Below are 24,892 nucleotides of genomic sequence, written 5' to 3' on the forward strand. Positions count from 1 at the left end.
GTTTGTACATTGTTCCTACATGGTTAGTACACGGTTAGTACATCGTTCGTATATTGTTCGTACATGGTTAGTATATTGTTCGTATATTGTTCGTACATGGTTAGTATATTGTTCGTACATGGTTATTACATCGTTCGTACACGGTTAGTACATCGTTCGTACATGGTCAGTACACGGTTAGTACATCGTTCGTACATGGTCAGTACACGGTTAGTGCATCGTTCGTACATGGTCAGTACACGGTTAGTACATCGTTCGTACATGGTTAGTACACGGTTAGTACATCGTTCGTACATGGTCAGTACACGGTTAGTACATCGTTCGTACATGGTCAGTACACGGTTAGTGCATCGTTCGTACATGGTCAGTACACGGTTAGTACATCATTCGTACATGGTTAGTACACGGTTAGTACATCGTTCGTACATGGTTAGTACACGGTTAGTACGTTGTACACGGTTAGTATATGGTAAATACACGTTTAGTACATCGTTAGTACATGGTTGATACACGGTTAGTACAGGGTCAGTACATGGTTACTACACGGTCAGTACATAGTTGATGCAAGGTTAGTTCATGGTTTATACACTGTCATTACATGATCAGTACAGGGTTAGTATATGGTTAGTACACGGTTAGTACATAGTTAGTACACGGTTTGTACATGGTTAGTATATGGTTAGTGCGTGGTTACATGGTTAGCGCATGTTATCACACTGTTACTCTATGGTTAGTACATGGTTAGTGCATAGTTAGTAAAAGTTTTGCACATGGTTAGTACATGGTAAGTACATGGCATGTAGATGGTTGTCACATGGTCACTATACCATTAGTACATTGTTAGCATATGGCCCGTCCGTGATCAGTTTACGGTTAGCCAACGGTCAGTCAATGGCTTGCTAACGCGCAGTCAGCTGACAGCCAGCGGTCAGTCAACTGTCAGCCAGCGGCCAATCAACGGTCAGCCAGCGGCAAGTCAGCGGTCAGTCAACGGTCAGCCAGCAGTCAGTCAACGGTCAGTCAGCGGTCAGTCAACGGTCAGTCAGCGGTCAGTCAACGGCCAGTCTGGTGCTCTGTAAAGAAAATTTGAACGTGAGATTTCCTGAATGAACTTGGGGTGCCTTCCAGGTCAAGTGGCTGTCACCTGCTTGAGTGTTGACGACAGGTGGAGCAGAGGAACCTGCTAGTGTGGCAGGTGAAGCATGGGAACCTGCTAATGAAGCAGGTGAAGCATGGGAACCTACTAATGCAGCAGGTGAAGCAGGGGAACCTGCTAATGCAGCAGGTGATGCATGGGAAGGTGCTGGTGTGGCAGTGAAGCAGGGGAACCTGTTAATGCAGCAGGTGAAGCAGGGGAACCTACTAATGCAGCAGGTGAAGCAAGGGAACCTACTAATGCAGCAGGTGAAGCAAGGGAACCTGTTAATGCAGTAGGTGAAGCAAGGGAACTTACTAATGCGGCAGGTGAAGCAAGGGAACCTGTTAATGCAGCAGGTGAAGCAAGGGAACCTACTAATGCAGCAGGTGAAGCAAGGGAACCTACTAATGCAGTAGGTGAAGCAAGGGAACCTACTAATGCAGCAGGTGAAGCATGGGAACCTGCTAATGAAGCAGGTGAAGCAATGGAACCTACTGATGCAGTAGGTGAAGCAGGGAACTTACTAATGCAGCAGGTGAAGCAGGGGAACCTACTAATGCAGCAGGTGAAGCAGGGGAACCTGCTAATGCAGCAGGTGAAGCAAGGGAACTTACTAATGCGGCAGGTGAAGCAGGGGAACCTGCTAATGCAGCAGGTGAAGCAAGGGAACCTACTAATGCAGCAGGTGAAGCAAGGGAACCCACTAATGCAGTAGGTGAAGCAAGGGAACCTACTAATGCAGCAGGTGAAGCATGGGAACCTGCTAATGAAGCAGGTGAAGCAATGGAACCTACTAATGCAGTAGGTGAAGCAGGGAACTTACTAATGCAGCAGGTGAAGCAGGGGAACCTACTAATGCAGTAGGTGAAGCAAGGGAACTTACTAATGCAGCAGGTGAAGCAGGGGAACTTACTAATGCAGTAGGTGAAGCAAGGGAACTTACTAATGCAGCAGGTGAAGCAGGGGAACCTGCTAATGCAGTAGGTGAAGCAAGCGAACTTATTAATGCAGCAGGTGAAGCAGGGGAACCTACTAATGCAGTAGGTGAAGCAAGGGAACTTACTAATGCAGCAGGTGAAGCAGGGGAAGGTGCTGGTGTGGCAGGTGAAGTAAGTTAGGACTACTGGTGTGTTGTACAAGGAAACTACAAACCGACTGTTCTCTGACAATGAAATTCTACACACACACACACACACACACACACACACACACACACACACACACACTCACACACACACACACACACACACACACACACACACACACACACACACACACACACACACAAATAAAATAGAATAAAAACTATTAGCAATGCATTGTTTGAGAGGGATCATTTTTGTGTGTAGTGGAACCATCTATCTCCTGGGGTCAGTTACCATCGCCTCCTCCCGTATCCAGCAGCATCTCGGTGTTGGCAGCGCGCAACGTGAAGTACCCAAGAAACTTTGCTCAGCGAACGTGAGCTGAATGTGATACGTCCAGCATATCAACAGACGAAGTAACACTATACTTTCTGTTCCCAACGCCTTTCAGGCAGATATTATCGTAAAGGGGGATTTTTTTTTTTTTTTTTGCCATTTAAAAGGTGATTCACATCAAAGATGTTGACTGTGTCACATAAATGGCTCATCAGAAATGACCAGCTTCGGAAATAGACATTCGTGTAGAGTTATTGTGGGAGGTGACTACACTAGGTAGCACAGTGTTCTTCAGGTTACTGTGGGAGGTGACTGCACTGGGTAGCACAGTGCTCTTCAGGTTACTGTGGGAGGTGACTACACTGGGTAGCACAGTGTTCTTCAGGTTACTGTGGGAGTTGACTACACTGGGTAGCACAGTGCTCTTCAGGTTACTGTGGGAGGTGACTACACTGGGTAGCACAGTGTTCTTCAGGTTACTGTGGGAGGTGACTACACTGGGTAGCACAGTGTTCTTCAGGTTACTGTGGGAGGTGACTACACTGGGTAGCACAGTGTTCTGCAGGTCCTGACCTCACAGGGTAGAGGGACCGCCAGCCACCTAGTAAAGTTTGATGAGGTGGTGTCAGCCAGCCCGGCCACTGCCACCTGTTGCCTTCCAGTGCACTCCGTCCACGGCCGTAACACCGGCTCCACACACTATCCACAACCACAACACTAGCCACACACACTATCCACAACCACAACACTAGCCACGCACACCATCCACACCCACAACACTAGCCACACACACACACACACCATCCACAACCACAACACTAGCCACACACACCATCCACAACCACAACACTAGCCACGCACACCATCCACATCCACAACACTAGCCACACACACTATCCACAACCACAACACTAGCCACACACACACACACACCATCCACAACCACAACACTAGCCACACACACCATCCACAACCACAACACTAGCCACACACACACACACACCATCCACAACCACAACATTAACCACACACACCATCCACACCCGCAACACTAGCCACACACACACACACACACACCATCCACAACCACAACACTAGCCACGCACACCATCCACACCCACAACACTAGCCACACACACACACACACACCATCCACAACCACAACACTAGCCACACACACCATCCACAGCCACAACACTAGCCACGCACACCATCCACATCCACAACACTAGCCACACACACACACACACCATCCACAACAACAACATTAACCACACACACCATCCACACACACACACACCATCCACAACCACAACACTAGCCACACACACCATCCACACCCACAACACTAGCCACACACACACACACACCATCCACAACCACAACACTAGCCACGCACACCATCCACAACCACAACACTAGCCACGCACACCATCCACACCCACATCACTAGCCACACTCACCATCCACACCCACGACACTAGCCACACACACACACACACCATCCACAACCACTACACTAGCCACGCACACCATCCACAACCACAACACTAGCCACGCACACCATCCACACCACAACACTAGCCACGCACACCATCCACACCCACAACACTAGCCACGCACACCATCCACACCCACAACACTAGCGACACACACACACACACCATCCACAACCACAACATTAACCACACACACTATCCACACCCACAACACTAGCCACGCACACCATCCACACCCACAACACTAGCCACACACACCATCCACACCCACAACACTAGCCACGCACACCATCCACAACCACAACATTAGCCACACACACCATCCACAACCACAACATTAGCCACACACACCACCCACAACCACAACATTAACCACACACACCATCCACAACCACAACACTAGCTACACATACCATCCACACTCACAGCATTAACCACACACGCCATCCACAACCACAACACTAGCCACACACACCATCCAGCATGGCTTTCGACGGAATCGTTCATGTCTGGGAAATCTGCTTGATATATTTCACGATACACTGAAAATGTATGATGAAGGTAAAACAGTTGCTGTCATTCATTTAGATTCTCAAAAATTCTTGTATAAAGTTCCGTCACTTGAGACAGATGGGATTGTACTTCATTGGTTTGGGAGATTGGTTGACTGGCCATAAACAAGAGGAGTGATTACTGGTCGAGCCTCAGAATATTTGGACGTAACAAGTGGTGTGCCACAAGGATCAGTCTTGGGACCGGTTCTCTTTCTCATATGTAAATGATGTTGATATGGGCTGCGTTATAAGATATCGAAATTCGCAGATAAGACTCAGTCGGGAAAAAAACATACAACAGAAATGAGATATCTATAGTTTCAACCAGACATAGACAAACTGATGCCCAGGTGTCAGATAGGGCAAACTAACTATCATAACGAAAAGTGCAAAGTATTACATATTGATGGTAGAAATGAGAAGACAAGCTACAGTATGAATTCTCTTGAGCTATAGAGCAAGGTACTTGAGGATAAAGGTTTGTGTGTGATAATCTATGATGTTCAAAATTCATGTACGGGCGAAGATAATTCTCGGATTCACAGGCAGGATTATCAAATTCAAGTTCAGGTAAAGTATCGCCACGCCTTAACGTGTCAGTATTGCGTCCCCGTCGTGAATGCTGTGTTCAGTTTGGGTCGCCCGACTTGAAAACAAGAGATAGAGTGCAGAGAGTGCTGAGCCGAGCTACCAAGATGATTCCTGGACTGAGAAACAAATCCTATGACCTCGACCGATTCAACTTAGAAAAGAGAATGTTTAGAGGCATTCAAATGCAGGTATTCAAAATCATCAATAGTGTTGATGATCTTGGTCAATCAAGCTACCTAAGGGCAGAATCGTCTGCTTTCACTGGCAGTAATGAACATAAACTTGCAGGTATACGTTTTACCTTCAACACGACTGTTAATGTATGGAATGATTTACTTGTTATAGTAGTAAAGTGCACTACCATGACTGACATTACTTACGTCTCCTTAGTTACATGATAAGTTTGTAGTGTCTATTTTTGAAGTACCTCCCTGCCTTCCTCCTCTTACCACAGTAATGTGCAAGTTCCTGATCTCCTCCACCAACACAAACATCCCCGTTAGGACCCCAGTGATCTGTAGCTACAACTACAACACTGGCCACACTATATACCATCCGCAACACTGGCCACACATACCATCCACGTCCGCAACACTGGCCACACATACCATCCACGTCCGCAACACTGGCCACACATACCATCCACGTCCGCAACACTGGCCACACATACCATCCACGTCCGCAACACTGGCCACACATACCATCCACGTCCGCAACACTGGCCACACATACCATCCACGTCCGCAACACTGGCCACACATACCATCCTCGTCTGCAACACTGGCCACACATACCATCCACGTCCGCAACACTGGCCACACATACCATCCACGTCCGCAACACTGGCCACACATACCATCCTCGTCTGCAACACTGGCCACACATACCATCCACGTCCGCAACACTGGCCACACATACCATCCACGTCCGCAACACTGGCCACACATACCATCCACGTCCGCAACACTGGCCACACATACCATCCACGTCTGCAACACTGACCACACATACTATCCTCGTCCGGAACACTGGCCAAACACACTCCCTTGACAAGTTGAAAAAAAAAAAAAGGCAGCGAATTAAACTCGGAGCAAGAGCTAGGAATAAGGTCCTTGTCCACAGGTGCCCACAACGTCGCCTTCTCATGAAGACGACGACGTTATGGGAAGTGGTTGTTGTTGACAAGATGAAGTGTACCTGGCTCTTGCCATCGGTTCCTCGTCGCTACCTTTTACCCGTTGGCCAGCGTGGAGAACACTCACACTTCACAACCACAGCACACTGGCCACACACGCCATCCGCCACCAACAACTACAGCCACACACGCCATCCACGAGTACAGCACAGGCCACACACCGCCTAGGGACGGTATAACAGCCATGAAGGGCCTCTGTTTGCCGGCCAGGTGCAGGAGGGGGCGCTGCTGGAGTCGTGTCACCAAACATATAGCTTTTGAGCATTGAATCGCCGCGACTCAGTCTGTCACCCATCCTATGGAGTGGAACCTATTATGTCTTTGTGGAGTAGAAATATTGTTCTTGCTCTTTTCCTTTTATTTTTTTTTTCTCCTCCGAAGACTGAGTAGCCCAATCCTGGCTTTTGACATGATCCTTAAGAGCGAAAGGTGAGAGGTCTGTGGTGTCGGGAGTTTAGCGAACAAACGTTTTTCGAGAGCGATGTGGATGAAGCTTTGAATTTAGTACAGTGAAGATGCGTTTCGATCGCGACAGATGGCGTTGATAGCCTTTGGGTCTGTTGCTTCTTCCGTTTCCCAACGATTGCTGAATCCCGCCACACCTTCCATTGAGAGGAGCCAGCCAACCAACTTGAAAATTGGTAGACAGGTACTTTGGTTCAGTACCAAGATACCCGTCCCCATCTTTTTTCTTTTTTTATTGTATTTCACACACGGTTTTCTACAACAGGCGTCCCTTAAACACCACGGCCCGAAGATCAAGTCGACCTACCCAAAAACCGTATATTTCATGCTGTTGTTCCTGGTGGGCTTGAAGGGCCCATGCACAGAGAGAGAGAGAGAGAGAGAGAGAGAGAGAGAGAGAGAGAGAGAGAGAGAGAGAGAGAGAGAGAGAGAGAGAGAGAGAGTATGTGGTTTCAGGATAATCTTCAGGAGCAGGAGAAGGTGTCATAAAGATATCCCCCGTGGGTGGGTGTAGCTTGACGCTAAAGGCCTCGTTAACCCTGGTAGTTGGCAGGCCTCAGGCCCAAACACCCACCCAACCTTACAGTCTCAGTACACAGAAGCAGCTAAACATACTGAACACAATCCACGGGACAAATTTGTAATGTTTTGGGTCATTTTTTGTTGTTTAATACGGGACAAAGTTCACTAAAGAGAGAGATTATTTTTTCTTCTTCTTTCCTGATGTGGAGGGTCATATCTTGGACATTAGGCTGAAAGGCGTCATGTTACATTGCACACAGTGTCTGCATATATCATATCTGAGATTTGGCCTGGTTTAAATCATCTATATGAGTCAATCGCATTTCTTTTTTTTCATTCTCAGCCCATTTTTCTGCACCATAACTACCACCATTTGCTAACAGAGAATCCTGACTCTGATTCCCACAGACCTCGTACGTGTCTTGGGGACGTAGATATTCAAAGTGGGTATGGAGGAAGACATACTGCATTGGCTCGAGAATACAGGCCTTTCTTGCTTGTCATCTTTATATCTGACATAAAGTGACATCCAACTCAAATGGCATATATATATATATATATATATATATATATATATATATATATATATATATATATATATATATATATATATATATATATATATATATATATGGAGGCGAAGGTGAAGATTTGTAGAGGTTTTCAGAAAAGAAGAGAGAATGTTGGGGTGAAGAGTGGTGAGAGTAAGTGAGCTTGGGAAGGAGACTTGTGTGAGGAAGTACCAGGAGAGACTGAGTACAGAATGGAAAAAGGTGAGAACAAAGGTCGTAAGGGGAGTGGGGGAGGAATTGGATGAATTTAGGGAAGCAGTGATGGCTTGCGCAAAAGATGCTTGTGGCATGAGAAGCGTGGGATGTGAGCAGATTAGAAAAGGGTAGTGAGTGGTGGGATGAAGAAGTGTGCAAAGTGAGAGGGTTAGGGAAAACGATTTGGCAAACAGAGAAGAGGTAGTAAAAGCTTTGAGGAAGATGAAAGCCGGCAAGTCCGCGGGTTTGGATGGTATTGCAGTGGAATTCATTAAAAAAAAAAGGGGGTGAATGTATTGTTGACTGGTTAGTAAGGTTATTTAATGTATGTATGACTCATGGTGAGGTACCTGAGGATTGGCGGAATGCTTGCATAGTGCCATTGTACAAAGGCAAATAGGATAAAAGTGAGTGCTCAGAATGCAGAGGTATAAGTTTGTTGAGTATTACTGGGAAATTATATGGGAGGATATTGACTGAGAGGATGAAGGCATGTACCGAGCTTCAGACTGGGGAAGAGCAGTGTGGTTTCAGAAGTGGTAGAGGATGTGTGGATTAGGTGTTTGCTTTGAAGAATGTATGTGAAAAATACTTGGAAAAGCAAATGGATTTGTATGTAGCATTTATGGATCTGGAGAAGGCATTTGATAGAGTTGATAGAGATGCTCTGTGGAAGGTATTAATAATATATGGTGTGGGAGGCAAGTTGTTAGGAGCAGTGAAAATTTTTATCAAGGATGTAAGACATGTGTAAGAGTAGGAAGTGAGGAAAGTGATTGGTTCTCAGTGAATGTTGGTTTGCGGCAGGGGGGTGTGATGTCTCCATGGTTGTTCAATTTGTTTATGGATGGGGTTGTTAGGGAGGTGAATGCAAGAGTTTTGGAGAGAGGGGGCAAGTATGCAGTCTGTTGTGGATGAGAGAGCTTGGGAAGTGGGTCAGTCGTTGTTCGCTAATGATACATCGCTGGTGGCTAATTCGGGTGAGAAACTGCAGAAGCTGGTGACTGAGTTTGGTAAAGTGTGTGAAAGAAGAAAGCTGAGAGTAAATGTGAATAAGAGCAAGGTTATTAGGTACACTAGGGTTGGGGAACAAGTCAGTTGGGAGGTATGTTTGAATGGAGAAAAACTGGAGGAAGTGAAGTGTTTTAGATATCTGGGAGTGGATTTGGCAGCGGATGGAACCATGGAAGCGGAAGTGAATCTTAGGTTGGGGGAGGTGGCGAAAGTTCTAGGAGCCTTGAAAAATGTGTGGAAGTCGAGAACGTTATCTTGGAAAGCAAAAATGGGTATGTTTGAAGGAATAGTAGTTCCAACAATGTTATATGGTTGCGAGGCGTGGGGTATAGATAGAGTTGTGCAGAGGAGGGTGGATGTGCTGGAAGTGAAATGTTTGAGGACAATATGTGGTGTGAGGTGGTTTGATCGAGTAAGTAATGAAAGGGTAAGAGAGATGTGTGGTAATAAAAAGAGTGTGGTTGAAAGAGCAGAAGAGAGTGTTTTGAAATGGTTTGGTCACATGGAGAGAATGAGGGAGGAAACATTGACAAAGATAATATATGTGTCAGAGGTGGAGGGAAGGAGGAGAAGTGGGAGACCAAATTGGAGGTGGAAAGATGGGGTGAAAAAGATTTTGAGTGATCGGGGCCTGAATGTGCAGGAGGGTGAAAGGCGTGCAAGGAATAGAGTGAATTGGAACGATGTGGTATACCGGGGTCGACGTGCTGTCAATGGATTGAACCAGGGCATGTGAAGCGTCTGGGGTAAACCATGAAAAGTTTTGTGGGGCCTAGGTATGGAAAGGGGGATGTGGTTTCGGTGCATCATACATGACAGCTAGAGACTGAATGTGAACGAATGTGGCCTTTGTTGTCTTTTCCTAGCCCTACCTCGCACACATGCGGGGGGAGGGGGAGCTGTCATTTCATGTGTGGCGGCGTGGCGACGAAAATGAATAAAGGGCAGACAGTATGGATTATGTACATGTGTATATATATGTATATGTCTGTGTGTGTGTGTATATATATATATATATATATATATATATATATATATATATATATATATATATATATATATATATATATATATATATATATATATATATATTCGTTGAGATGTATAGATATGTATATGTGCGTGTGTGGACGTGTGTGTATATACATGTGTATGTGGGTGAGTTGGGCCATTCTTTCGTCTGTATCCCGCGTTACCGAGGTAGCCCAAGGAAACAGACGAAAGAATGGCCGAACCCACCCACATACACATGTATATACATAAACGCCCACACACGCACATATACATTCCTATACATTTCAACGTATACATAGATACACATACACAGACATATACATATATTCACATGGACAAACTCACACTTGCTGCCCCCATCCGTTCCGGTCGCCACTCCGCCACAAACCACATCCCCCTTTCCATATCTAGGCCCCACAAAACTTTCCATTCTTTACCCCAAACGCTTCACATGCCCTGGTTCAATCCACTGACAGCATGTCCACCCCGGTATACCACATCGTTCCAATTCACTCTATCACTTGCACGCCTTTCACCTTCCTGTATCTTCAGGCCCCGATCGCTCAAAACCTTTTTCACTCCATCCTTCCACCTCCAATTTGGTCTCTCACTTTTCCTCGTTCCCTCCATCTTTCCTTAGTCATTCTCTCCATGTGACCAAACCATTTCAATACACGCTGTTCTGCTCTCAACCAGACACTTTTTATTACCAAACATCTCTCTTACCCTCTCATTATTTACTCGATCAATCCACCTCACACCATATGTTGTCCTCAAACATTTCATTCCCAACACATCCACCCTCCTCCGCACAACCCTATCTATAGCCCAAGCCTCGCAACCATATAACATTGTTGGAACCACTATCCCTTCAAACATACCCATTTTTGCTCTCCGAGATAACGCACTCGCCTTCCACACATTCTTCAATGCTCCCAGAACCTCCCCACTCCGTGACTCACTTCCACTTCCATGATTCCATCCGCTGCTAAGTCCACTAAAGCACTACACTTCCTCCAGATTTTCTTCATTCAAACTTACCTCCCAATTAACTTGTCCCTCAACCCTACTGAAATTAATAACCTTGCTCTAAATCACATTTACTCGCAGCTTTCTTCTTTCACACACTTTACCAAACTCAGTCACCAACTTCTGCAATTACTCACCCGAATCAGCCATCAGCGCTGTATCATCAGCGAGCAACAACTGACTCACTTTCCAAGCTCTTTCATCCACAACAGACTGCATACTTGCCCTCTCTTCAAAACACTTGCATTCACCTCCCTAGCAACCCCATCCATAAAGAAATCAAACAACCATGGAGACATCACGCACCCCTGCCGCAAACCGACATTCACTGGGAACCAATCACTTTCCTCTCTTCCTACTCGTACACTTGCCTTACATCCTCGATAAAAACTTTTCACTGCTTCTAGCAACTTACCACCCACACCATATACTTTTAATACCTTCCACAAAGCATCTCTATCAACCCTATCATATGCCTTCTCCAGATCCAAAAATGCTACGTACAAATCCACCTATTTTTCTAGGTATTTCTCACATACATTCTTCAAAGAAAACATCTGATCCACACATCCTCTACCACTTCTGAAACCACACTGCTCTTCCCCAATCTAATGTTCTGTACATGCCTTTACCCTCTCAGTCAATACCCTCCCATATAATTTCCCAGGAATACTCAACAAATTTATACCTCTGTAATTTGAACACTCACCTTTATCCCCTTTGCCTTTGTACAGTGGCACTATGCATGCATTCCGCCAATCCTCAGGCACTTCACCATGAGTCATACATACATTGAATATCCTAACCAACCAGTCAACAACACAGTCACCCCCTTTTTTAATAAATTCCACCGCAATACCATCCAAACCAGCCGCCTTGCCGGCTTTCATCTTCTGCAAAGCTTTCACTACCTCTTGTGTTTACCAAACCATTCTCCCTTACCCTCTCACTTCGCACACCAGCTCGACCAAAACACCCTATTACTGGCACTCTACCATCAAACACGTTCAACAAACCTTCAAAATACTCACTCCATCTCCTCACATCGCCACTACTTGTTATTACCTCCCCATTAGGCCCCTTCACCGATTTTCCCATTTGTTCTCTTGTCTTACGCACTTTATTTACCTCCTTCCAAAACATCTTTTTATCCTACCTAAAATTTAATGATACTCTCTCACCCCAACTCTCATTTGCATAAACTCAGCAAGTAGTATACCAGTGTGTACTCGACATGCCGTATACTAGGGTGAACTCAGCACGTGGTACACTAATGCTCCTTAGTAGAAAGGTCAGTTTCATCAACTGTTCTTCAAAACTGTCCCTTTAAGTTTCCTCTGTGAACAGTAAGCGATACGAGAGTCAGTCTCAGTGAGGGGAATGCTGTAGCACTTGGCATAAATCTAACTCTGTGCATCTTGCTCATTCTCTGCTTCACGTGTTTCCTAATTTCGTAATATTGTCTTGCATACGCTCGTCTGTTAAGATCTTCGTAAAAATTGTTCGTACGAATAAATCAATTGATAAAGAACGGTTTATTGAATTCAGGCTGCCACATTCGGCTGGAAATATATAAAGTTGAGGAATCACATAGCTTGGGAATCATAGTGGTAGTCTGTTGACGAAAAACAACAGAGCTTAAAATCAAGGTAGGGCTGGATCCTTCTATGCTTTGGATAAGCACATGAGCAGTCTATCTACCTAGTATAGGAAGTTTTACGTAGCAGATTCTGCATGTACATGTGTATATATGTATATGTCTCTGTATGTTTATATATGTATACGTTAAAAAAGGGGGTGACTGTATTATTGACTGGTTGGTAAGGTTATTTAATGTATGTATGACTCATGGTGAGGTGCCTGAGGATTGGCGGAATGCGTGCATAGTGCCATTGCACAAAGGCAAAGGGGATAAGAGTGAGTGCTCAAATTTCAGAGGTATAAGTTTGTTGAGTATTCCTGGGAAATTATATGGGAGGGTATTGATTGAGAGGGTGAAGGCATGTACAGAGCATCAGATTGGGGAAGAGCAGTAGGGTTGAGGGTCAAGTCAATTGGGAGGTAAGTTTGAATGGAGAAAAACTGGAGGAAGTAAAGTGTTTTAGATATCTGGGAGTGGATCTGGTAGCGGATGGAACCATGGAAGCGGAAGTGGATCAGAGGGTGGGGGAGGGGGCGAAAATCCTGGGAGCCTTGAAGAATGTGTGGAAGTCGAGAACATTATCTCGGAAAGCAAAAATGGGTATGTTTGAAGGAATAGTGGTTCCAACAATGTTGTATGGTTGCGAGGCGTGGGCTATGGATAGAGTTGTGCGAGGGAGGGTGGATGTGCTGGAAATGAGATGTTTGAGGACAATGTGTGGTGTGAGGTGGTTTGATCGAGTAAGGAATGTAAGGGTAAGAGAGATATGTGGAAATAAAAAGAGCGTGGTTGAGAGAGCAGAAGAGGGTGTTTTGAAATGGTTTGGGCACATGGAGAGAATGAGTGAGGAAAGATTGACCAAGAGGATATATGTGTCGGAGGTGGAGGGAACGAGGAGAAGTGGGAGACCAAATTGGAGGTGGAAAGATGGAGTGAAAAAGATTTTGTGTGATCGGGGCCTGAACATGCAGGAGGGTGAAAGGAGGGCAAGGAATAGAGTGAATTGGATCGATGTGGTATACCGGGGTTGACGTGCTGTCAGTGGATTGAATCAGGGCATGTGAAGCGTCAGGGGTAAACCATGGAAAGCTGTGTAGGTATGTATATTTGCGTGTGTGGACGTGTATGTATATACATGTGTATGGGTGTGGGTTGGGCCATTTCTTTCGTCTGTTTCCTTGCGCTACCTCGCTGACGCGGGAGACAGCAACAAAGTATAATAAACATAGATAATATATATATGTCTCCCGCGTTTGCATTTTATTCTTGTCCCGTTCTTATACTATATTCATGTTACTTAAGTCTAACAGAAAGATCTTTACCAGTCTGACCAACATAAAATTCATCACAGTTTCCACAAGGAACTTTATAGATGCAACCAAGAGAATTTTCTGGTGAATTCCTGATTAAGATATTCTTTATGGTATTATTGTTGCTAAAGGCAACATTTACATTAAAGGATTTAAGCAACATGGGAAGCAGAGTGAAATTATTATCAAAAGGGAGAACTAAAAGATTCTTGGTGTCAATGGGAGGTTTGGGCTCAACTCTATAAAATGATTTCTTTGCTAACTTAAGGAATTTATCAGTGAAAGATCTAGGGTACTTTATCTTAGATCCAATAGAATATATCTTCTCAAACTCATCATCAATAAACTCTGGACTGCAAATACGTAATGCCCTAAGGAACATAGATTGAAATGATGATAATTTAACTCTGTCATGTTGAGATGAGTAATAGTGGATATATGAGCATACATATCTGGGAGTGGATCTGGCAGCGGATGGAACCATGGAAGCGGAAGTGAATCATAGGGTGGGGGAGGGGGCGAAAATCCTGGGAGCCTTGAAGAATGTGTGGAAGTCGAGAACATTATCTCGGAAAGCAAAAATGGGTATGTTTGAAGGAATAGTGGTTCCAACAATGTTGTATGGTTGCGAGGCGTGGGCTATGGATAGAGTTGTGCGCAGGAGGGTGGATGTGCTGGAAATGAGATGTTTGAGGACAATGTGTGGTGTGAGGTGGTTTGATCGAGTAAGTAATGTAAGGGTAAGAGAGATGTGTGGAAATAAAAAGAGCGTGGTTGAGAGAGCAGAAGAGGGTGTTTTGAAATGGTTTGGGCACATGGAGAGAATGAGTGAGGAAAGATTGACCAAGAGGATATATGTGTCGGAGGTGGAGGGAACGAGGAGAAGTGGGAGACCAAATTGGAGGTGGAAAGATGGAGTGAAAAAGATTTTGTGTGATCGGGGCCTGAACATGCAGGAGGGTGAAAGGCGTGCAAGGAATAGAGTGAATTGGATCGATGTGGTATACCGGGGTTGACGTGCTGTCAGTGGATTGAATCAGGGCATGTGAAGCGTATGGGGTAAACCATGGAAAGTTGTGTGGGGCCGGGATGTGGAAAGGGAGCTGTGGTTTCGGGCATTATTGCATGACAGCTAGAGACTGAGTGTGAACGAATGGGGCCTTTGTTGTCTTTTCCTAGTGCTACCTCGTACACATGAGGGGGGAGGGGGATGGTATTCCATGTGTGGCGAGGTGGCGATGAGAATGAATAAAGGCAGACAGTGTGAATTGTGTGCATGGGTATATATGTATGTGTCTGTGTGTGTGTATATATATGTGTACATTGAGATGTATAGGTATGTATATTTACGTGTGTGGACGTGTATGTATATACATTGTGTATGGGGGTGGGTTGGGCCATTTCTTTCGTATGTTTCCTTGCGCTACCTCGCAAACGCGGGAGACAGCGACAAAGCAAAATAAATAAATATATATATATATATATATATATATATATATATATATATATATATATATATATATATGGATGGATTTGTATGTAGCATTTATGGATCTGGAGAAGGCATATGATAGAGTTGATAGAGATGCTCTGTGGAAGGTATTAAGAATATATGGTGTGGGAGGAAAGTTGTTAGAAGCAGTGAAAAGTTTTTATCGAGGATGTAAGGCATGTGTACGTGTAGGAAGAGAGGAAAGTGATTGGTTCTCAGTGAATGTAGGTTTGCGGCAGGGGTGTGTGATGTCTCCATGGTTGTTTAATTTGTTTATGGATGGGGTTGTTAGGGAGGTAAATGCAAGAGTTTTGGAAAGAGGGGCAAGTATGAAGTCTGTTGGGGATGAGAGACCTTGGGAAGTGAGTCAGTTGTTGTTCGCTGATGATACAGCGCTGGTGGCTGATTCATGTGAGAAACTGCAGAAGCTGGTGACTGAGTTTGGAAAAGTGTGTGGAAGAAGAAAGTTAAGAGTGAATGTGAATAAGAGCAAGGTTATTAGATACAGTAGGGTTGAGGGTCAAGTCAATTGGGAGGTGAGTTTGAATGGAGAAAAACTGGAGGAAGTGAAGTGTTTTAGATATCTGGGAGTGGATCTGGCAGCGGATGGAAACATGGAAGCGGAAGTGGATCATAGGGTGGGGGAGGGGGCGAAAATCCTGGGAGCCTTGAAAAATGTGTGGAAGTCGAGAACATTATCTCGGAAAGCAAAAATGGGTATGTTTGAAGGAATAGTGGTTCCAACAATGTTGTATGGTTGCGAGGCGTGGGCTATGGATAGAGTTGTGCGCAGGAGGATGGATGTGCTGGAAATGAGATGTTTGAGGACAATGTGTGGTGTGAGGTGGTTTGATCGAGTGAGTAACGTAAGGGTAAGAGAGATGTGTGGAAATAAAGAGCGTGGTTGAGAGAGCAGAAGAGGGTGTTTTGAAGTGGTTTGGGCACATGGAGAGGATGAGTGAGGAAAGATTGACCAAGAGGATATATGTGTCGGAGGTGGAGGGAACAAGGAGAAGAGGGAGACCAAATTGGAGGTGGAAAGATGGAGTGAAAAAGATTTTGTGTGATCGGGGCCTGAGCATGCAGGAGGGTGAAAGGAGGGCAAGGAATAGAGTGAATTGGAGCGATGTGGTATACCGGGGTTGACATGCTGTCAGTGGATTGAAGCAGGGCATGTGAAGCGTATGGGGTAAACCATGGAAAGCTGTGTAGGTATGTATATTTGCGTGTGTGGACGTATGTATATACATGTGTATGGGGGGGGGGGGTTGGGCCATTTCTTTCGTCTGTTTCCTTGCGCTACCTCGCAAACGCGGGAGACAGCGACAAAGTATAATAAAAAAAAAATATATATATATATATATATATATATATATATATATATATATATATATATATATATATATATATATGTGTGTGTGTGTGTGTGTGTGTGTGTGTGTGTGTGTGTGTGTGTGTGTGTGTGTGTGTAAATCATAAGGCAGCAAAATGAGACCACAATTTTCTGGTCGTATTTAACGAAGTGTCTCTCGCAGACCCTGAGCCGCGAGACCCTACTGGAGGCGGCCAACGGGAGGAAGGTCCCGGCGCTGGAGATCTTCACGTACGCGCTGAGGTACTTCCGCGACCACGCCCTGCGGGAGCTGAGCGACCAGGCTGGCGTGGCTGTGCTCGAGGAGGACGTCCGCTGGGTCATCACCGTCCCTGCTATCTGGAGTCACCCGGCCAAGCAGTTCATGCGAACCGCCGCTTACCAGGTAATATTCTCCCTCTTGGGTACTGTTATCTCAGGTGACGTAAGAGAAGCCTGGGTTATTATGTGTGGCTGCCGGCGGCGCAGCGGAGGACACAGAGCACACATGTGACGCCAAGGGACCCGGGCTATGTCTCAGGAGCACGTGTATCGGGGGTGACAATGTCAGAGCGAAATGTTCACAAGGATTGGGTAAGCGTCGAAGTAATTGTTCTGCAGTTTAAACGATAAGTGTTTATATTAGGGTTTAACAACTAGGATTGGATCATTTATCGAGTTTGACAACTAGGATTGGATCATTTATCTAGTTTGACAACTAGGATTGGATCATTTATCTAGTTTGACAACTAGGATTGGATCATCTATCGAGTTTGACAACTAGGATTGGATCATTTATCGAGTTTGACAACTAGGATTGGATCATTTATCTAGTTTGACAACTAGGATTGGATCATTTATCTAGTTTGACAACTAGGATTGGATCATCTGTCGAGTTTGATAACTAGGATTGGATCATTCATCGAGTTTGACAACTAGGATTGGATCATTTATCGAGTTTGACAACTAGGATTGGATCATCTGTCGAGTTTGACAACTAGGATTGGATCATTTATCGAGTTTGACAACTAGGATTGGATCATCTATCGAGTTTGATAACTAGGATTGGATCATTTATCGAGTTTGATAACTATGATTGGATCATTCATCGAGTTTAACAACTATGATTGGATCATTTATCGAGTTTGATAACTATGATTGGATCATTCATCGAGTTTAACAACTATGATTGGATCATTTATCGAGTTTGATAACTATGATTGGATCATTCATCGAGTTTAACAACTATGATTGGATCATTTATCGAGTTTGATAACTATGATTGGATCATTCATCGAGTTTAACAACTATGATTGGATCACTTATCGTGTATGACAACTATGACTGGATCATTTATCAAGAAACCTAACAGGTAAACAATTTACATTAACCAAAGACAGGATACTTTGCCAGGATCTGAGAGAGAACACTTGTTTGGAGGAAATGCTTCCACATATCTTGTAATATTCGGTAAGAATCATCTCTAAACTTACAACAGCCAGGAAGATAATACTGCAGACTGTGGGAGTCCCACGCTGGCATGATTTACATAAGGTCTCTTCATTGTCAACACTAGAGGCAAACTCCCGTGCATATCTATAGCCAGAGTCTGGCAACAACATCAAGGTGTCTCCTGACCCTGTTAGTTGAACTATATATATATATATATATATATATATATATATATATATATATATATATATATATATATATATATATATATATCTTTTCTTTCTTTCAAACTATTCGCCATTTCCCGCATTAGCGAGGTAGCGTTAAGAACAGAGGACTGGGCCTTTGAGGGAATACCCTCACCTGGCCCAATTTTCTGTTCCTTCTTTTGGAAAATTAAAAAAAACGAGAGGGGAGGATTTCCAGCCCCCCGCTCCCTCCCCTTTTAGTCGCCTTCTACGACACGCAGGGAATACGTGGGAAGTATTCTTTCTCCCCTATCCCCAGGGATAATATATATATATATATATATATATATATATATATATATATATATATATATATATATATATATATATATTATTATTATTATTATTATTATTATTATTATTATTATCATTTATCATTATTATCCTTATTATTATTATTATTATCATTATTATTACTATTATTATTATTATTATTATCATTATTATTACTATTATTATTATTATTATTATCATTATTATTATCATTATTATTATTATTATAATTATCATACTTTTTCGCTGTCTCCCAGGCCAGCGTGGTAGCCCAAGGAAACAGACGAAAGAATGGCCCAACCCACCCACATACACGTCCACACACACAAATATACATACCTATACATTTCAACGTATAAATATATATACACACAAAGACATATACATATATACACACGTACATAATTCATACTTGCTGCCCTTATTCAATCCCGTCGCCACCCCGCCACACAAAATGAAAAACCCCTCCCCCCGCATGTGCGCGAGGTAGGGCTAGGTAAAGACAACACAGGCCACATTCGTTCACACTCAGTCTCTAGCTGTCATGTATAATGCACCGAAACCACAGCTCCCTTTCCACATCCAGGCCCCACAAAACTTTCCATGGATTACCCCAGACGCTTCACATGCCCTGGTTCAATCCATTGGCAGCACGTCGACCCCGGTATACCACATCGTTCCAATTCACTCGATTAATTGAACGCCTTTCACCCTACTGCATGTTCAGGCCCCGATTACTCAAAATCTTTTTCACTCCATCTTTCCACCTCCAATTTGGTCTCCCACTTCTCCTCGTTCCCTCCACCTCTGACACATATATCCTCTTGGTCAATCTTTCCTCACTCATTCTCTCCATGTGACCAAACCATTTCAAAACACCCTCTTCTGCTCTCTCAACCACACTCTTTTTATTACCACACATCTCTCTTACCCTTTCATTACTTACTCGATCAAACCACCTCACACCCCATATTGTCCTCAAACATCTCATTTCCAGCATATCCACCCTCCCCCGCACAACTCTACCTATAGCCCACGCCTCGCAACCATATGATATTGTTGGAACCACTATTCCTTCAAACATACCCATTTTTGCTTTCCAAGATAACGTTCTCGACTTCCACACATTTTTCAACGCTCCCAGAACTTTCGCCCCCTCCCCCACCCTATGATTCACTTCCGCTTCCATGGTTCTATCCGCTGCCAAATCCACTCCCAGATATCTAAAACACTTCACTTCCTCCAGTTTTTCTCCATTCAAACTTACCTCCCAATTGACTTGTCCCTCAACCCTACTGTACCTAATAATCTTGCTCTTATTCACATTTACTCTCAGCTTTCTTCTTTCACACGCTTTGCCAAACTCAGTCACCAGCTTCTGCAGTTTCTCACCCGAATCAGCCACCAGCGCTGTATCATCAGCGAACAGCAACTGACTCAGTTCCCAAGCTCTCTCATCCACAACAGACTGCATACTTGCCCCTCTCTCCAAAACTCTTGCATTCATCTCTCTAACAACCCCTTCCATAAACAAATTAAACAACCAAGGAGACATCACGCACCCCTGCCGCAAACCAACATTCACTGAGAACCAATCACTTTCCTCTCTTCCTACCCGTACACGTGCCATACACTCGATAAAAACTTTTGACTGCTTCTAACAACTTACCTCCCACACCATATATTCTTAATACCTTCCACAGAGCATCTCTATCAACTCTATCATATGCCTTCTCCAGATCCATAAATGCTACATACAAATCCATTTGCTTTTCCAAGTATTTCTCATATACATTTTTCAACGCAAACACCTGGTCCACACATCCTCTACCACTTCTGAAACCACACTGCTCTTCTCCAATCTGATGCTCTGTACATGCCTTCACCCTCTCAATCAATACCCTCCCATATAATTTACCAGGAATACTCAACAAACTTATACCTCTGTAATTTGAGCACTCACTCTTATCCCCTTTGCCTTTGTGCAATGGCACTATGCAAGCATTCCGCCAATCCTCAGGCACCTCACCATGAGTCATACATACATTGAATAACCTTACCAACCAGTCAACAATACAGTCACCCCCTTTTTTGATAAATTCCACTGCAATACCATCCAAACCAGCCGCCTTGCCGGCTTTCATCTTCTGCAAAGCTTTCACTACCTCTTGTGTTTACCAAACCATTCTCCCTTACCCTCTCACTTCGCACACCAGCTCGACCAAAACACCCTATTACTGGCACTCTACCATCAAACACGTTCAACAAACCTTCAAAATACTCACTCCATCTCCTCACATCGCCACTACTTGTTATTACCTCCCCATTAGGCCCCTTCACCGATTTTCCCATTTGTTCTCTTGTCTTACGCACTTTATTTACCTCCTTCCAAAACATCTTTTTATCCTACCTAAAATTTAATGATACTCTCTCACCCCAACTCTCATTTGCATAAACTCAGCAAGTAGTATACCAGTGTAAACTCGACATGCCGTATACTAGTGTGAACTCAGCACGTGGTACACTAATGCTCCTTAGTAGAAAGGTCAGTTTCATCAACTGTTCTTCAAAACTGTCCCTTTAAGTTTCCTCTGTGAACAGTAAGCGATACGAGAGTCAGTCTCAGTGAGGGTAATGCGGTAGCACTTGGCAAAAATTTAGCTCTGTGCATCTTGCTCATTCTCTGCTTCACATGTTTCCTAATTTCGTAATATTGTCTTGCATACGCTCGTCTGTTAAGATCTTGGTAAAAATTGTTCGTACGAATAAATCAATTGATAAAAAACGGTTTATTGAATTCAGGCTGCCACATTCGGCTGGAAATATATAAAGTTGAGGAATCACATAGCTTGAGAATCATAGTGGTAGTCTGTTGACGAAAAACAACAGAGCTTAAAATCAAGGTAGGGCTGGATCCTTCTATGCTTTGGATAAGCACATGAGCAGTCTATCTACCTAGTATAGGAAGTTTTACGTAGCAGATTCTGCATGTACATGTGTATATATGTATATGTCTCTGTATGTTTATATTTTTTTTTTTTTTTTTTTATACTTTGTCGCTGTCTCCCGCGTTTGCGAGGTAGCGCAAGGAAACAGACGAAAGAAATGGCCCAACCCCCCCCCCCCATACACATGTACATACACACGTCCACACACGCAAATATACATACCTACACAGCCTTCCATGGTTTACCCCAGACGCTTCACATGCCTTGCTTCAATCCACTGACAGCACGTCAACCCCTGTATACCACATGACTCCAATTCACTCTATTTCTTGCCCTCCTTTCACCCTCCTGCATGTTCAGGCCCCGATCACACAAAATCCTTTTCACTCCATCTTTCCACCTCCAATTTGGTCTCCCTCTTCTCCTCGTTCCCTCCACCTCCGACACATATATCCTCTTGGTCAATCTCTCCTCACTCATTCTCTCCATGTGCCCAAACCATTTCAAAACACCCTCTTCTGCTCTCTCAACCACGCTCTTTTTATTTCCACACATCTCTCTTACCCTTACGTTACTTACTCGATCAAACCACCTCACACCACACATTGTCCTCAAACATCTCATTTCCAGCACATCCATCCTCCTGCGCACATCTCTATCCATAGCCCACGCCTCGCAACCATACAACATTGTTGGAACCACTATTCCCTCAAACATACCCATTTTTGCTTTCCGAGATAATGTTCTCGACTTCCACACATTTTTCAAGGCTCCCAAAATTTTCGCCCCCTCCCCCACCCTATGATCCACTTCCGCTTCCATGGTTCCATCCGCTGACAGATCCACTCCCAGATATCTAAAACACTTCACTTCCTCCAGTTTTTCTCCATTCAAACTCACCTCCCAATTGACTTGACCCTCACCCCTACTGTACCTAATAACCTTGCTCTTATTCACATTTACTCTCAACTTTCTTCTTCCACACACTTTACCAAACTCAGTCACCAGCTTCTGCAGTTTCTCACATGAATCAGCCACCAGCGCTGTATCATCAGCGAACAACAACTGACTCACTTCCCAAGCTCTCTCATCCCCAACAGACTTCATACTTGCCCCTCTTTCCAGGACTCTTGCATTTACCTCCCTTACAACCCCATCCATAAACAAATTAAACAACCATGGAGACATCACACACCCCTGCCGCAAACCTACATTCACTGAGAACCAATCACTTTCCTCTCTTCCTACACGTACACATGCCTTACATCCTCGATAAAAACTTTTCACTGCTTCTAACAACTTGCCTCCCACACCATATATTCTTAATACCTTCCACAGAGCATCTCTATCAACTCTATCATATGCCTTCTCCAGATCCATAAATGCTACATACAAATCCATTTGCTTTTCTAAGTATTTCTCACATACATTCTTCAAAGCAAACACCTGGTCCACACATCCTCTACCACTTCTGAAACCGCACTGCTCTTCCCCAATCTGATGCTCTGTACATGCCTTCACCCTCTCAATCAATACCCTCCCATATAATTTACCAGGAATACTCAACAAACTTATACCTCTGTAATTTGAGCACTCACTCTTATCCCCTTTGCCTTTGTACAATGGCACTACGCACGCATTCCGCCAATCCTCAGGCACCTCACCATGAGTCATACATACATTAAATAACCTTACCAACCAGTCAACAATACAGTCACCCCCTTTCTTAATAAATTCCACTGCAATACCATCCAAACCTGCTGCCTTGCCGGCTTTCATCTTCCGCAAAGCTTTTACTACCTCTTCTCTGTTTACCAAATCATTTTCCCTAACCCTCTCACTTTGCACACCACCTCGACCAAAACACCCTATATCTGCCACTCTGTCATCAGACACATTCAACAAACCTTCAAAATACTCATTCCATCTCCTTCTCACATCACCGCTACTTGTTATCACCTCCCCATTTACGCCCTTCACTGAAGTTCCCATTTGCTCCCTTGTCTTACGCACCCTATTTACCTCCTTCCAGAACATCTTTTTATTCTCCCTAAAATTTACTGATAGTCTCTCACCCCAACTCTCATTTGCCCTTTTTTTCACCTCTTGCACCTTTCTCTTGACCTCCTGTCTCTTTCTTTTATACTTCTCCCACTCAATTGCATTTTTTCCCTGCAAAAATGTTTATATATGTATACGTTAAAAAAGGGGGTGACTGTATTATTGACTGGTTGGTAAGGTTATTTAATGTATGTATGACTCATGGTGAGGTGCCTGAGGATTGGCGGAATGCGTGCATAGTGCCATTGCACAAAGGCAAAGGGGATAAGAGTGAGTGCTCAAATTTCAGAGGTATAAGTTTGTTGAGTATTCCTGGGAAATTATATGGGAGGGTATTGATTGAGAGGGTGAAGGCATGTACAGAGCATCAGATTGGGGAAGAGCAGTAGGGTTGAGGGTCAAGTCAATTGGGAGGTAAGTTTGAATGGAGAAAAACTGGAGGAAGTAAAGTGTTTTAGATATCTGGGAGTGGATCTGGTAGCGGATGGAACCATGGAAGCGGAAGTGGATCAGAGGGTGGGGGAGGGGGCGAAAATCCTGGGAGCCTTGAAGAATGTGTGGAAGTCGAGAACATTATCTCGGAAAGCAAAAATGGGTATGTTTGAAGGAATAGTGGTTCCAACAATGTTGTATGGTTGCGAGGCGTGGGCTATGGATAGAGTTGTGCGAAGGAGGGTGGATGTGCTGGAAATGAGATGTTTGAGGACAATGTGTGGTGTGAGGTGGTTTGATCGAGTAAGGAATGTAAGGGTAAGAGAGATATGTGGAAATAAAAAGAGCGTGGTTGAGAGAGCAGAAGAGGGTGTTTTGAAATGGTTTGGGCACATGGAGAGAATGAGTGAGGAAAGATTGACCAAGAGGATATATGTGTCGGAGGTGGAGGGAACGAGGAGAAGTGGGAGACCA

At 44.2% G+C, this 24,892-nt stretch overlaps 1 protein-coding gene across 3 annotated transcripts in view; it reads left to right on the forward strand.

Moving 5' to 3' along the window:
* The window catches only part of LOC139754654 (uncharacterized), a 313,149-nt gene that overhangs the window by 201,502 nt on the left and 86,755 nt on the right, over positions 1-24,892 (forward strand). For all 3 annotated transcript variants that reach the window (XM_071672184.1, XM_071672183.1, XM_071672185.1), the window contains exon 5: positions 17,189-17,410. In XM_071672184.1, coding sequence (XP_071528285.1) covers positions 17,189-17,410 — 222 coding nt within the window. The remainder of the gene's footprint in view (positions 1-17,188; positions 17,411-24,892) is intronic.

Source organism: Panulirus ornatus, chromosome 17 (genome assembly GCF_036320965.1).
Source record: "Panulirus ornatus isolate Po-2019 chromosome 17, ASM3632096v1, whole genome shotgun sequence".
NCBI lineage: Eukaryota > Metazoa > Arthropoda > Malacostraca > Decapoda > Palinuridae > Panulirus > Panulirus ornatus.